General features: G+C 42.4%; 1 protein-coding gene across 2 annotated transcripts in view; it reads left to right on the plus strand.

The window, feature by feature from the left end:
* The window catches only part of PTGFRN (prostaglandin F2 receptor inhibitor), a 64827-nt gene that overhangs the window by 14993 nt on the left and 33608 nt on the right, over positions 1-16226 (plus strand). For both annotated transcript variants that reach the window (XM_056492899.1, XM_056492908.1), the window contains exons 2-3: positions 13005-13370; positions 14221-14640. In XM_056492899.1, coding sequence (XP_056348874.1) covers positions 13005-13370; positions 14221-14640 — 786 coding nt within the window. The remainder of the gene's footprint in view (positions 1-13004; positions 13371-14220; positions 14641-16226) is intronic.

Consider the following 16226-nt stretch of genomic DNA (forward strand, 5'->3'; position numbering starts at 1 on the left):
ATTACTATCCCAGTGTATCATTTCATGATCTTCTTCTGCAGCTTGGAAACTTCCTGAGTTAGAGGTGGTATCCTCATAGAATTATAGGATGGTTTGGGTTGGAAGGGACCTTACAGATCATCTAGTTCCAACCCCCCTGCCATGGAGAGGAACACTTTTCACTGGACCAGGTCACTCAGAGCTCCATCCAACCTGGCCTTAACATGCTTAACCTTGGCTAATTCCTCCAAGTATTTGCTGGCTCATGGGTGTTGCATTTGGCTACCTCTGAAGTTGGTTTCTGAAATGTTCTGGGTGTTGGCACCTCTTAGTTAATCTTGTTGTGTTACCTTTCCCTTTCTCTTTTATCACCTCTGTTGTTGACTGTCCAATGCATACCATGCCAATGATAGCAGCAAAGTATCTGCTTAGGAGAGGTACATTTCTTAAAGGCAGGAATAACAGAAAGCATTTTAAGATGTCTGTTTGGGCATGCTTAAATGAAAGTGGGTAGCTAAAGGCTGAACCCCAGACTTTGCTAAGACTCCAAGTGGTACTATGCTGTGATAGTCTTTTATTACATGTGGGTTTTCTCATGTCTAATGGCATGAAATTCTCCCCAGAAGCTTAAATGTATATGGCATTCTGCAGTGCTACCTGTTCCTGTGTACCAGGGAGGCTGCTCAGGATTGATTGTCCAGGCAAAAGTAGATATTGCAGCAAATGCTGCAAGTTAATCAAAGCAGATAACAGTGATAACTTGCTGCCATATAATCTAAAGGGAGAGAAGACTTTAGATTTGTGATGGGGAACATGAAAAGACTGCTGGTCTTCTTTGGCCAGGTGCTGAATTGATGAACCTTGCTATTCTGCTACTGGAGGTAACAAAATGCCTGTATTGAATTCAGGGCAGGGTTTTCAGAGGTGATGGAAAGCTTGGGAATGTGAGCCTGGAACTTCAGAAAGGACGCTTGGTTCCCCAGGAGATTAATGCCTCTTCATTTCTAGAACTAGCTAACACTTTGGTCACACAATAGCAGAGTACTTATTTCCTTTTTTTCTTTTTTTTTCTTTTTATTTTCTTGCCTACTCTATAAGTCACAAGTAGAAATGTTTGTTTTTCTCCAGGATTGGGTAATCGGGAGTGGAATTTCACCAGGTGCTTGCTCACTGCTTTGATGGCTTCTGGATCTCTTTCATGTTGCCCACATGCACATATCTGCCCACCTGTTCCAGAAAGTCTCTTCTTCTGTCCAGTAAAATTAATCTTCCAGGAAATTAAACATCAGCCACAAGCAACACTATTTCCTTTCACGTGTGAGAAGAGCTTTCTAGAGGTAGGATTCAGGGCCACAGACAGCTAATTACACAGCTAATTTGCCTTCAAGCTCTTGGAGGCACTGAATGCCAGGAAATTTTTGACTCTTGCATGCTTTTTTTGGAAATTTTGGCTGTTAAATTTGTTGAGCAGGCATAAGTGATGCTGCGAAGTGTGGGTGGATTTCAAATCCTGGCCACACATGTGTTCATGGCTTTAGCTCACATTTGTGATTTAGGGAAGAGTTTCTATTTCCACACTGAAGTTCAAATATGAATAGTGCTTTAAACATCCTTTAAGAGCACACAGGTTGCATCTTTATAATTGTGGTTGTTGAGGACTGAATTTCTGAGGTGAGCCTCCTCACTGTCCCAGTTTCTGCACTTTGCTTTTTACTGGGAAGCAATCTGAGTGTGCAGTTAATATTCCTTGGGAGGTAACTGAACCAGAAGTGTCACTCAGGAGCACATCTGCTGTACTTCAGGTGTCTTGGATCTTTGGTACATTGCAACCTCTCAAAGATGCAGATTTCTGGGTACTTAGCACCCTTCTGCTGCCTTTTCTCTTTCTAAGACTACCACTGCCAAAGTAGACAGTTGTGCCAATCTTAATTTTCTTAGTGATGCACAATTTTTTTTCTTTTTTTTTCTGTTTAAATATTAGTGAAGTAAATAAGGAGGCCATCTTGAGTTCCATCTACTAACCTAAAACTTTATTCTGAATTTTTAGGGGTCTTATGATACCAGCCATATTGATTTGAATGCTGTTTGTGAGGCTTTTTCCTGTGTTTCCAGAACTGTCTTGTGTTGGTATTTGTCCCTTTTAAATAATGAAGAGTGCTGTGGCATGCCTGTTTTCAAAGCCAGCTGTTTTGCAGACCCATCTGGGGGTAATTTTATTTAACAATCTGTGTGGGGGTTGCACAGAAACCTTGACTGGAATCCCTCTGTGCCTTCTAGATGTTGTTTTATGTCCCTGACCTCTCATCTTTTTCCTTATCCAGACCTCTTTTCTTCTCTTGCTCCCACTGAACCGCTGACCCTCTGCTTTGGAAGAGAGAAATGATTCTGTAATGGAAAATATCTCTTCCTGAAATGGGTAATTTCACGTGTCTCCCTTTTTTTTAATGCTACAGATGAGACTACCTATCTTTTCTGGGGCAAGAGTGTCTCTCATTGTCTCTCCCATAGCAAATAATAAAAGCTCAGCAGCATGTAAATACCTTGCAGTCCTGTTCTCAACTACAGAATTAGTTATGTAAATCTTGTCTTAAAGGAGGAAGAGCCCTGATGTCTCTTAAATCATCCTGTGTGTGCACGCATGCGTGCAATTCCTTGTTGTCCAGGAGAAAAATACCAAGCAGGCTCCACAGAGATTAACATACTAAACACTGTTGCTCTGCCTGACCTGAAATTGGCTTTTGGGTGCTAATTGGATGTGTGTGGTCTTTGAGAGAAGGGCTTGGAAAACAGTGGCCTCCAGTTTTCCAGGTTTCAGGCAGCAGTATGGATGTGGTGGTTGTACAGGGGCACCAGTTGCTAAAGCACAAGTTAAGTGACTGTTTTGTGTTGGCTTTTGTCATCTTTGCCTGGCTGTGCATATCTTTGCTTTCATCTTTATGTAAAGAATCAGTGTGATACAGTGAACACTAAACCTAAAACCTGGAATGCCTGTTATCTGTTCCTGAATGTTCCTGTTTTTTTTAATTTGATCTAGTTGGTTAATCTGTCCAAGTAGATCTGCTGCAAAAAGACCTGGCAATGACTGTGCTACTGCATTTACCTGCATGGTCCTGCAAGGCACAGGCACTCATTTCCATGCCATAACACCCATTCTCTGTGCATCTGCTGCTGGCATTTTTAATGTGGCTGCTTGCTTGGAGATTATTTACGGTGAAGATGAGACCGTTAGAAAATTAAATTACAGGCGAAAAGGACTGCTCTAAAACACTGAGCTCCATCCCCCCACTGGCTCCTGTGGCTGCAAATCAGTTGTCAAGCGTGGAGCCAAGGTGGGCCAGTGCCATATGGTGCCTTGTTCAGCAGTTCCAGCAGCCTGGCTGCCCAGCCACCTTCCATAATCTCTGGCCACAGCAGATGCAGGCAGAGTGAAGCTGCCCTTCAGGATCCCAACTGGAGAGTCTGGGAGCTCAAGTGTGGGTGTGTTGTATCATTTGGCATTGTGGCTGCTGACTTCTGTGATGGGCAGAAGTTGCTGGTTTTGTTTGCTGTTCTGTTTTGCCTCTGGTGTTGCTCCAGGATGCCTTTGCACATCCGGTGAAATGCTTGCTGGGAAATGAGTGCCTGTGTGTGGAGATTTGAAGTGAACCCCAAAGTAATTCTTGGGGAGGTTAAGATTAGTAATATCTAGATTAGGAAAGTATTTGGCTTTTAAAATTTCATTTCTAAATCCCCTTTAGATTTAATTTGGCTTTAGACAGGACCTTATCTGGTATGAGTGGGGTTAAATGGCAGTGGACAAATGACACCAAATTTAAGCAGGTAGTAAAGAACACAGAAAACCAACAAAAACCTCCTGCAGCCTGCCCCCCTTCATCCCAAACATGAAATTAAAAAGCTCACATCTAAAAGCAAGGCAAAACAATCACCCAAGGCACTCTTACCCCAAAAAAGCACCCCTCCAAATAGCTGTTTATGCTTTTTCTTGCTTTGCTTTTTGGTTTTAGTATAATTGTTAATGAAAAATAGAAATACTTTATATTGGTTTCAGCACTTCTTGCATTTGTTATAATTTTAAAGGTTTTTTTTTGTTTAGCACCTAGCATTAAAGGTAACTTGGAAAACAAATGATTATTTCATGCTGATAAAAATCAATGCTTTCTGCTTTAGGAGGAAAACATGGTGATGATAATGGAAATTATTTTGAAGAGAGAAGGGAGTGTTTCAGGATTTCCTTATTTAAATATATATATGTATATAAAATACAAATTACAGATTTGTGAAACACATGGATATTGCTATTCATGCATCTTTTAAAAAAGTCTTGACAAATGCTTTTTCTTAGCTTTCCAGCTTTATCAGCTCTGCTGTGTACTATGTCTTGTTGAAAGACACACTTTTAAAAAAGAACTAGTAGCTTATAGAGTTTTAATGTAGTCTTTCTAGGATTTAGATGTTTTGTCTTGGATTTTCACTTGATGTATGATTTTTAGTTAATGTAGATGCAGATTTAGAAATTATCTATTCTGATTGTTTACTCCAGTTAAATCCCCCAAAAGTTCAGTTTAATCCTAGTGGTGTGCTGCTTTCCACACAGAGCAAAGAAAATGGTTTGTCTCTGCCCAGAGGAAATTGCAGTATAGAACAAATGGATTTGGACTGCTCTGCTCAGTTCCAACTGCTTTGGGAAAGATTTAAGATAAGAGATAAGTGCAAGTTAATGATGTTGCAGAATGACGCTGATTTTAATTCTGTATATTCCAGTTTGGGGACTTCTAAAAAAATACTGCTCTTTCTCAAGTTGGCATTAGTAATAGATATTTGTTAACCTTTGTCCTTCCTCCCTACTAAGGGAAATGTGAAGATACTGTAGATACAGCAATTCTGAAATATTTGCATCCTGGTTTCCAGCTATGCTCTTAAGCCTTGACTTGTGGGTTTTACTGCTTTGTCAACAGTTTTCTTTAGAATGTAACATATTGAACTTCTCCTCTGCAACACAAATTGTTTCTGAGAAAGAACAACAGAAAAATCACCTGTCTTGTGTGGCAGTCTAAATACCTCTTCCAGAATCCCTGGACTTTTGGGTCAGATTTACCAGGTAACCTAAATGGGCTGCTCTGTCAGAGCAGAATGAAAATGGAGATCTGTGCGACAATTTGGAGGACAGTAAATGAAGGCCATTAGCAGGGGCAGGTTTGTCAGGTGAGGCCCAGGAAGAAGTGGCATGTAAATTCCTGGATTTCATGGGGTTTTTTGCTCCCAGATACATTTTAGAGGCTTGTCAAAAGTAGTTCTTGGAGTACAGCCTTTTATCTTTAACTGTCAGTCAGTGATAGGGAAAGGGAATAGAGATTATATGTGATGGAATTATTTGATGTCCAGGGAATCTAAAACATGATCTCTAGTACTATCTTTGCCTGCTAGGTGTGTGGTTGTGGTTTTTTTTTTTTTTTTTTTTAAATTTTTTTTTTTTTTTTTTTTTATTTTGTTTTGTTTTGTTTTGTTGTGGTACCAGTGGTGCCACAGTTCTCTGCCTGCCAAAGCTTCTCTGTTTTACAAGGTAGTCTCCTTTTTTACACAGGTGGGAAAAGTTTGTGTGGCTTCTCCTTTCCCTTCTACCTGGTCTACCTTCCAGTAGCAAACCTCTCCCCATGGCCAGGAATCAGTGGTGTACAGAGGGATCTGTGCTGTCAGCAGCCAATGATTATACTTTAAACTCTACCTGCACATGCAACCTGGTTTCTGCCTTACAGCTTCCACTGCAGTTTACTGGTCTCTTCTCCTTGTACTGTAGCATGAATAATCCACAGAAGCACTTGCAGCAAATTCTTGTAGCTTGTTTTGGCACAGAATTGAAATGGGAGATGTGCTGGAGTGGAAGATGTCAGTCAGCTTCTCTAAAGAGAGGAGCTGTACAGGTGACCAGTGCTTCATTCTCAAAAGCTCTCTCAGGAGAGGCAATGCTACCTGTTGCAGCTGCCTTAGGAGAGAGACAGAAGGTGGCTTTCATTTTTATGAGATGGTTCAGTGACTTTTTTTCCAATATTATTCCTTTTGGGCAGTGGTCAGATGAACTGCTGACTATCTGCAGTGGTATAGTGTGTTTCATATGGTAAAGTAATGTTTTCTTACTGTCCCTGTCTTTTTAGACAATAGGATCTGGCTGCTGTCAAGGTTGGAACTCCTTTCCTATGGAGAAAGGCTGAGAGAATTAAGGGTGTTAAGTCTGGAGAAGAGAAGACTCCAGGGAGATCATGTTGTGGCCTTTCAGTACTTAAAGGGGCTTGTGAGAAAGATGGAGAGAGACACTTGACCAAGGCATGTAGTGATAGGACAGGGGATAATGGCTTTAAACTGAAAGAGGGCAGGTTTTCATTTTAAGAATGTTAAGGATATTAAGAAATTCTTTATGATGAGGGTGGAAAGACACTGGAACAGGTTGCCCATAAAAGCTGTGGATGCCTCATTATTTGAAGTGTTCAAGGTCAGGTTGGCTGAAAGTTCTAGCACCTTGGTCTAGTTCAAGATGTCCCTGCCCATGGCAGTGTTGGAACTAGATGATCTTCAAAAGTCCACTCTAACCCAAACCATTCTGTGGTTCTGTGATAACTGAGAACTGTGCCCTAGTGAAAGCCTCATGGTTTGTTCAGGTGCTTTTGTAATCCCGTGGCTTGGAGGCAGTGGGTGAGGGGATGGGTGGTGAAGAAAGCAGGTTGTTCCTGTGCTGCAAAATTAACATTCACGTGCTTTCACATGAATGTTAGTCCACGTGGTACAGATGGAGTTCAGCTGGGAAGTTTGCTTTTTCACCCTGTGCTGGAGATGTGGCTTTTCTGAGGTCTCAGATGGTATGGAGATTAGAGCAATCCAGCAGCCTTGCAGTTTGATAGCTTTTCTGAGGCTCCACTTAAGATGCAGTATGTGTTTCTTCATCCTGATAGAGATAATGGGTTTTAAGCAATTACACCCAGGCTAATTCCTTTTGATAAGAGCTCTACATTATCTAAAAAAAGAATCCTAGCCGCCTGGGAAAGAACAATGTAAATGTCTCTCTCACGGACTCTTTCATTTGCTCTTCTCTGATATCTTCAGATGATAGGCTGCACATCTTTCAAACCATAAAAATCTATTTTTTTGAGGTAAGGGGGTATTGCAGTCAGAGAGGTGTAACACAACTGTTTTCTTGCAGGGTATGGAGGGAGCCCTGTGTGCCTCAGATGATCCCAGGCTACTGTGCTGATTACAAATTTGGTCTCTTAAAGGAGGCCCTTGTTTCTTCCCTGTGCAGGCTGGCTGATTGTAAAGTCTGGGTTACTTCTGCTGATTAAGGCAATCTGAATTTTGTAATTTGGAAAGACTAGGAATACCCTATCACTTAATTTAGCATACATCCCAATCCCTGCTGTGTGTGTCTGCACTGGAAAGAAGGGTACGATGACATCATGTGTTAAGCAGGAATGGTAAGGGATCTCACTTACTTAGTTTTGGTTTTTTCCTTCTCTTTTTGAGAAAATACGGAAATTTTGATAGTTAGCTGCCTTTCTGGTGCTTCAAGAACTTCCCCTTTCTGCTTAATATGACTTTTCCTCTCAGACTACACAGTGTAGCATAGAAAATTTAATTGACTGCCTTTAAAAAGTGGAGGAAATGCCAAAGTACAATGTTTGTTTAAATGTGCCTCTTTTAGGAAAATCATGTTATTTGCATATTAAAAAAATAATTGTTGTAACAGTATTGAAAGGTTTGCAAACATTGTAGGTGTGTTTGGTATAGCTTGTTCTTTCTCTCCCAGATAGTCACTGATGACATTCTTGATGTGTAGCTGCCTGATTATAATTGAAGCTGGGAGGATAGGCAAGGGGAAAGGGGGCAGATTGGAGATAAGGGTTATAATCTCCTGTGCTGATATGCTTTGGCTCTCCTTCCCAAGAAGAGAGCCTGTGAATGTGTGGCATGTTGCCTGGTCTCTTCACCTGCCTGCTAGGGAAAGATACTGAATGTTTCCCATCAGGAGCCTGGTAATTTCTTTTTTGAGAATGGAGTAAGAGTATTTGAGTGGACGTGACTCTGGTGGGCCAAAAGAAAAAAATAGGCAAAAATAATTTTTTTTTTTCTTCAGTTTGGAAAATGGTTTCTTGTATCACAAACACTGTAGTTAAGCAGTTCAGTACAGAAGTGGGAGGTTTGGGGTTTTTGCTAGAGTTAGCTTTAATGGTAGGGGATCCATTGCTCACACTCCAGTGTGGCACAAGAAGGGCTGTCCCTGCTCAGCCCACTCCCAGAGTGCTGCAGCAAGCATTGCTTCGACTGGAAATAAATGGAGGAGTTCAGGGAGGGAGGATCGTTATCATCATTTGCAAAGTTGGCTGCAGTATTTTTTTTCCTGTCATAAACTGTTGTGAATTTGAAAGGGCAGCTGGGTATTTCCTTCCCAGACATGGTAATGTTTAGTTGGCAAATGAAACAACCTTTTGTTCGGGAAGCTCTTTTGAGATGAAAGGCGTCGGCGAAGTTGTCGCTGTGTCTCCTGTGACTGCCTTGGTTGAGGAGCTGGACTGTGTGTTCTGAGTCTTTCTGATGCACAGGCTCGAGTGCTTAGTCTGAGCCAATTTACTCATTCGTTAGCTCTTACTTTTTTGACTTTAATTGGCTTCCTACTGCATGTCAGATTGCATTTTGCTTTGGCTGGCGGATGTGGAGGCGACCTCCTTCTCTGGCTGCTACGAGAACATGTTTTCTTATTAGATAGAGCTGTCTGGTGCAGGCTGCAGGAAGCACCTTGTGAGAGAGTGCTGAAGCACAAGGCTGTTCTGTGCCACAGTAATACCTTCTCAGCCTTGTGGAGGACTCCACAGGTTACTTTTCATCTTGTTCTTTTATAAGTGATACATAGATGCAAAATGGAAATTAAAATGAAGCTCTTAGAAGACTTCCCACAAGTCCTTATTGCAAGGGAAAATCCTTAACCAGCCCTTTCCTTGAGGAGTTTTGTAGCTTGTTGAGAGTTTAAACAGACTACCTGGTCTATAGATCCTGCACAGTTTTGCTGCCTTGTTTTCTTGGTTATCCTAAAAATGACAGGTTGCTATTTAATGTACTCGGATTGACTTCACAACCTATCTATTCAATCATCTGCTTTCCTTGTTCTCCTTTCTGGAAGGATTTTATTTAGTGCCAGCAATGTGATGGTGCATCTGGGTGGTGGGACAAATTTATAAAGCATTGCTAGGGAAAAAATACTAGCTCAAAGCTGCCTTGGCTATGTCTGAGCTGTCTTGCCCCATCTTACTAATGTAACCCTAATGTATTATTATTCTACCTTGAGCTACCCTTTGTCCATGTTTCTGGTGGAGTGTTTAATTCATTCCCATGGGAGAATGCTCCAATGAACTGCTCTAGGGGTCTGTGGTTGTCTTACATTTATGTGTTGCTGGCCCAGCCCTGCAAAAGGACCAGTGTTGCCTGGTAGGGCTGTCACCTGTTTCATGAACCCAAGGAATACGTCCCATGCCTTGTGTTTGCATGCTGGCCTCCATATAGGGGCTCCATTACCTTTTGGTTTGGAAAATAGTTCCTTGCAATTTCATTTGGTGGTCTGGTAACACAGTAAAAATAAAGTTTTGTATTTAGGCAGTTAACCTTGTGCTTAGGCAAATCTGATATCCAACACTAACTCAGGTCCAGTTATTGAGCTCTTCCTAAGTACACATCTTTGGTGGGATCAGTGGGAAATACAGAATTGTCAAAGTTCTGTTGTTTTTTGTTCCTAGTGTATGCATTTTGTCCTCCTCCATCTGTTTCTGTAGTTAAATGGGATTCAGGTGAATACATTAAGAACCTGTCACCTTATATTAACTGTGAAATATATTGGGTGTCAGGAAAAATCAATGTTTCCAACAAATTCACAGTTTTAAGCTCTTGTATCATGATTGCTCTGGGAAGGTGAGGGGGTCTATGCAAGTAACACAGGGCTCTGCAAGAGTAAAATATTTGCAAAAACTCCTCACTTATCTACCAGAGTAATATGGAGCTCACCTTTTGCCAAGATCTGTGTCTGTAGCTACTTCTGCCACAGCTACATGAAATGTTAATCCCTAGTGCACGGCAGAGAGCAAAACACCTTGTTTAGCCTCTAGATATAGCCCTGCTGCAGGACCAAAGGCAGAACCTTGTATTCACAGCCTCCTGGCTCACTTAGAAATGCAGCTTACCCTTGGAATGCCTGCCCTGTGCACATTCATCACTTGTGGGGAGGGCAGAGCAGCTGCTCTGCAGAAAGTTCTCATTCTCTTGTTTGGTGATGTTGCCTCTGTTCCTGCCTCACCAGAATCCTGATTTATCTTAGTAATAACAAATGTTATTGTTTGAAAAGTATTACACCTCATCCCTTTTCTCTACTACAGTCTGTTCCACTGCCTTCCTTCCAGCCTTGGATTAAGCAGGAATTGCTTGTGGGACTGTGCTGTAGGGAGGGGGATAGTCATGGCTTTACAGATCTGGTGAGACTCCCAGTGCTTCTATCTTTCACTTTGGTTTGCCTTTTTGTAGGAAGGTGCTAATCACCCCCTACCTTCATTTAGTGTCAAAGGGTCTTTAGTGACCTTGGAAGAAGAGGAACTGAGCTGTCGTGCTAATCTCAAACACAAATGTGCAGCTCTTGCCACATTAGTCATGCCTTTGTCACCTCTAGATTGGATTAGTGCAGTGCACGGTATGTGGGTCTGCAGCTGAAGACACATGCAGAACAGTGTTGTCTGCTTGTTTTAGTGTCACCAGAGAGTATTTTCTAGGGAGATGTCAGTGTTTGAAGAGTGTCCTCAGTCAGGATCCTGAGCTGACTTCTCACAGTGGTTTGCTGGAAGCTGGTTTGACTGTCAGGCTTTAAAGCTTACCTGCTGCTTTCTGTAAGAGGATAAGTTGAAGGATTGAATGCAACTTAAGACTTCATGAGGAAGTATATTAGAGCCCTGTAGCTTGCTTTATTTTTTGTTGATTGCTTTTCTGTATGGATGATTTTATGATTTTAGTGTGGTTCTTGGCTTAGGAGATGTGTCCTTAAAGATGTGTCTGTGGAACAACACATTGTCAGTGGAGGTTTTCCTTTCCAATGCACATGTGAATGGTGCAGCCAAGTCCAGCTTCCTTATTAGGACTAGTCAATCACTTGATCAGGTATATAATAACAGTCTTCTGGGAGGGATAGAAGGGGTAGGAGATTAACCCCAGTCTGCATTACAAATAAGTTTAATGAAGTACTAATGCTGAATACGAAGGTCATGGCAGTGAGGAAATTGGACTATTATGACTGAGCTTGTACACGTGAACTGCCTGCAAAGTAAAGAGCATGGTAAGAGTTCTGAACTGGGGAGGTAAAGACAGTGTCAGTCCTTGGTTCAGCTGTTTGCTGAACTGTAACTGCAAATAAAATTATGCTTTTTCTCTGGCAGTTATGCTCAATGTGTACAGCTGTTTGTGTAGTTTTTAAATGCCCACAGAAATCTTATTCTTTAACGCATCCTTCTCCACACTACTCTGGAGGGGTCAAGCTGTGCTTTTTAGCAGGTTCCCCAGTGGAGGGTGGTCTCTGTTCACAAGACTCTTTTGCCCACACTTGGATACCCCTTGGCATGATGGGCTTAAGCCAGCAAGTGGAGTCCTAATGTACAGCAAAATGTGCAGAGTGATAGGAGGGAAAGGCTCAGCAAATATAGTGGTGTTCATGTCACTAGCTGGTGGCTTTCCCAGTGGACTTGGTGAATTGTAGCAGAGGTGGGATACTGTCCTTTGTGTGTTGGGAGTTGTTTGTTTAAATTTGTCTTTTCCTCTCTGGTATCTCAGATCAATTTTTTGGTTCAGTTGCTTTTGGTGTTGTTAGATGTCTGCTTGGTTGTATGAAGATCTGTCTTTCAGTGTCCTGGCTTCTGTTTTACCTGGCCGTTAAAATAATTCGCTATGGATTTGGAGGTGATGAGATGCAGTAAGCTATTCATGTTTGGAGGCTGAGTTTGGATAGTACTCATCTCTTAAGAGATTTCTCTGGTTGGAACTATGAATCAAAGTGATTTGCTCTTTGGAGAAGTAAGGACCTGCCAAAATCCATGTGCAGCTGCTGGGGTTATTCTCTGGACTACAGAGCCAAATCAACCAGAAGAGTCTCTTGCTGTGTCTCTGCCAGGTCCTCTGGCTCGTTTAAGTGGTTCACACTTCTGCCTGGAGCATAACATGCTGCTTTGCCAGCCTTCTGCAGAAAGCTGCTGTTGTCCTTTCCTTCTGGTGAGAGTCCCAGAAAACATGGTCTGAGCACTGTGTTCCTCTGCTTTGGAGGGAGCCTGCTCTGCTCGTGCCTTCACCAAAGAGGAAACTTGTGGTTGCAGAAATCCACTCAAACAAGTTGAATCCATTATAATCAGTTCTTCCTTTTAAATCAATTTGGAGGGCAAGGAATCTCACCTGTGTGAGGGAAACCATGATGCTTCAGGGCAGCTTTGACTGTACTCATTTTTGGAGAATGTCAACTTAAGATTCTCATGGCTCTCAATCTAGGGGGGAATTAGTTTCCTACTTCAGACTCTCTAATGGTATCAGCAGAAGTCTTATAAAAATTCCTGATGAGATTATACTCTCATTGTAGTAATGAAAACCACTTATTAATGTTGTTTATATACTATGTATATAAACACACACATATATATAGCACTTACCTTGTAGTAGAGAAACTGTTATCCATTGTATCCATGGCTAATTCTCTCTTTTTTTTTTTTTTTTTTTTTTCTCTTTACAATTTTCTCTCAGTGTTTTGTTACCTTGTGTGGTATCATATGAGCAGTGAAAAAAAGATTGCCCACACTAAAAATTATGTGTTTAGAGGCTGCTGCTTGAGATTAAATGTTAACGGGAAATGTTGCTCTTACTAGTTCTTGCTTTCTGCGGAGTGGGTTGTCCAAATTTCGTATATTTAATTTTTGGTTTTTTTCCTGGTTGAAGCCTACCCTTAACAGTGTGTTATCCTTGATTCTCCTGCCCAGCTTTGTGCAGAGGGCGCATCGTGAGAGTGCCCAAAGGTCCCCTCATTCGAGTGGTGGGCACGGAGGTGGCAATCCCTTGCAGCGTGAGTGACTATGATGGACCCAGTGAACAGAACTTTGACTGGGAGTTCTCCCGGGACACTGACTTCGTGCGGATAGTGAGTACCTGGGATTCTACCTTCACCTCTGAGGAGTACCAAAAACGCGTGGGCCGCGGGGATATCAAACTGAGACGGAGCAGCAACGATGCTGTGGAGCTTGTGATTAGGAACATCCAGCCAGCTGACCAAGGGAGATACAAATGTTCCACGCCCAGCACTGATGCCACCGTTCAGGGAAATTATGATGCAGAGGTCCAAGTGAAAGGTATTTCTCAAGAGTGAGGTGTGCTTTAAATTTGTTTTTGATATTGATTATAACTGTACCCTTAAGAATGCTGACTTTCTGTTGTTCATGATCATTGTGATTTTTGTTTTATCTTCTTCTTATTATTCCTCTTTAAATCTCCTAAAGCCAGAATTTAAAACTGGGAAATATGATAGCAAAGGCAAGTGAGGTGAAGAAATGAAGAGAGGCTGTTTACTCTAAACACCACTTTTCTTTTTTTCTGTCTAGTAAATATGTAAATAAAACACTAAGTAGTGGGTTTTCTGAAGATGTCTGCAAATATTTCATGTCCCTAAGTATCTGGGTAGAGAAGCTAAGTTCAGGTAAAAGCCACAGGCTGTCTTCTCTCTCAGTTTTAGTGTCATCTAGGGATCTTTCTATATAAAGGAGGTAATCTTCCTTTTCTCCTTTAGCATGTTGATACTACTGTCTTGTCCTAGCTTTGCTCCATCACTTAGCATTTTTCAGTATTAAATTTGGCCACAATTTCTTTTCCCATGTCTTATCTTTTACTCACATGAATATCAAGATTAGTTTTGTATGGGAATAGTCAAAATGATGATGTTTGGATGAGAAAGTGAGTGGAAGGATAAATTAATTCTTGTCTTGGCTTGTTTAAAGCAGTGCACTTCCTTAAGTGCTTTTTCAGCTAAATTTCCTTCTTCCTGGAATACATTTGTGTGGAAGAAGGGATGATTGGCAAGCTGTTGCTCTGTGGTGGTTGTATTGCTTCACATCTGAACAGCTCACTGTGGGCGTTCTCTTCTTGATTCCGTTTTATGATGCTTATATCTTTTGGCCTTTTATTTTATTTTTTTTCCCCTATCAGTGATTTCTGACGGCTTGTCCGTGAGCGGTTCCAAAGCTCGTTCCTCGGCGTCTCTCCGGCTGTCCGAGGGCGACTCCTTCAAGCTGCGCTGCTCGGCCAGCACCACCTCACCTGAGCACACTCACCTGCACGTGAGCTGGCAGCTCAGGAGCGGCTCCTCGTGGAGGGACATCCTGTCTCTGACTCACGAGGGCAAGTTCCAGCCGGGCCCCGGCTACGAGGAGCGCTACCGGAGCGGGGACGTGCGCCTGGACACGGGAGCCAACGACACCTACGGGCTGTCCGTGTCCCAGGCTTCCTCCGCGGACGGCGGCGCCTACAGGTGCCTGGTGAGCGAGTGGGTGAGAGGGGCGGACGGCTCGTGGCAGAAGATCCAGGAGAAGAGCGTGGAGATTGCCACCGTGTCAGTCCAGAGGACCGGTGAGTGTTCCTGGTGGGCTGTGTCCAGGCTCTGCTGCTTTGGGGTCAGATGAACGGAGTGAGGGTGTGTGCTGGTTTGAAAGCAAAGCCAGTGAGACTCCAAGTCAGAAATACAATTGAATAGGAAAAAAGAGAAAAAATAAAATACGTGCAATGGTACGAAAGAAAACCACTGACAGAGTCAGAATACAACCTGACATCCTGCTAGGGTGGTGGCAGCAGTCCAGATGAAGTGGTCTTGTTGAAATAGTGATCTTGTAGAAAGGTCTGGTAGCTCTTGTCCTCTGGAAACCAGTGGATAAGGGCTGCTTTGCTGTTCCAAATCTCAGTTTTTATCTAGGTAGGAAATGTTTGATTCCTCCCCCTGGGTGGAGCATCTCCCAATGGGATGATGTAATTTTATCAGTCATGGGACTCAGTGGCCCATTAACAGAAGATATCTTCCCAGAGGAAGGATGGGTCATGGAAAAGAGGAAGAACACTGCCTCTCCCGGTTTTTAACAGATGGGCCATTAGCAGAGGATATCTGCCACAGAGATGAGGGTCACTGCCCCACCTGTTTCAACAGATAGTGTGCTTTTGGGCACATCTTTATACTGTAACCTAGGACAGGGTGCAATCCAGCAGAACCTGTTTGGATAGCTGGCCTGTTTACATCTGTGACATAATTTTTCTAGCTTTATTTTGGAGCAAAGGGGGTTGATGGCTTGGAAGGATTGCCTGGAACCTCTTAGATGCCTAGACCCAGATTTTATCTCATCCTTTGTTCACTTCAGAGTGCTCATGGTTTTTATATTTCTTAAACATTATATTTAACACCTGGTCACCCAGAGCCTTCCCCCTGCTCTCTTATTAACACAGGGTTCCATAGCACTAAACAGCTGCAATTCTCCTGTGAGAGTGGCTTGTGATTAATTGATAGAAATGTGAAGCTTTTCTGTATGCTGTTTATTAAAATAGCATGGAAGGATCAAGAGAAAGGAGGAAGGCAGTGATAATTTAACAGGGCAAATTACCCAATGATTTTTATCACTGGTCTGATTGCTCTGCTGTGTTGGCAGGGGTCTCGGACAGTAATGGTTCTGTTAAACACATCGTTGCATGCTTGGCTTAGGAGACAAAAATACATGCAGTGCTATGCTGAGGATATCCAGATATCCCTGCCCATACAGATTTCAGGACTAGATGCACTAAGCACTTGATTGCATTAGCATTATCACTGCTGGTTGGAGGAGGGAGAGCGGGGGTGATGCACCTTATCACTCAATAGGTGGAAAAACAGGCAGTGATGGTCCTTCAGAAATGAGATTATCACGGTATTTTAGAACTGTTCAGACAGGAAGGGTATCTTTTCATTTTTGTAATCCTTTAATCACTGTAGGGAGAACCCAAAAGTCTGGGTTTTTTGATTGGCTCATTTGGATGTAGTTTTAGTGTCTTGGTGGCACTTAGCCTGTGAAATTTGACAGGCTCAATCTGCCCTCTCTTTTTCAGGGTGTCTGTTGCACAGCAAAGCTTGCAGGTGCTCTCTGCTGACACAGGACTTGACTAATTAAGAGCTGTAATTCTTAATTTTGTCACACTTT

Source organism: Oenanthe melanoleuca, chromosome 1, assembly GCF_029582105.1.
Source record: "Oenanthe melanoleuca isolate GR-GAL-2019-014 chromosome 1, OMel1.0, whole genome shotgun sequence".
Classification (NCBI taxonomy): Eukaryota; Metazoa; Chordata; class Aves; order Passeriformes; family Muscicapidae; genus Oenanthe; species Oenanthe melanoleuca.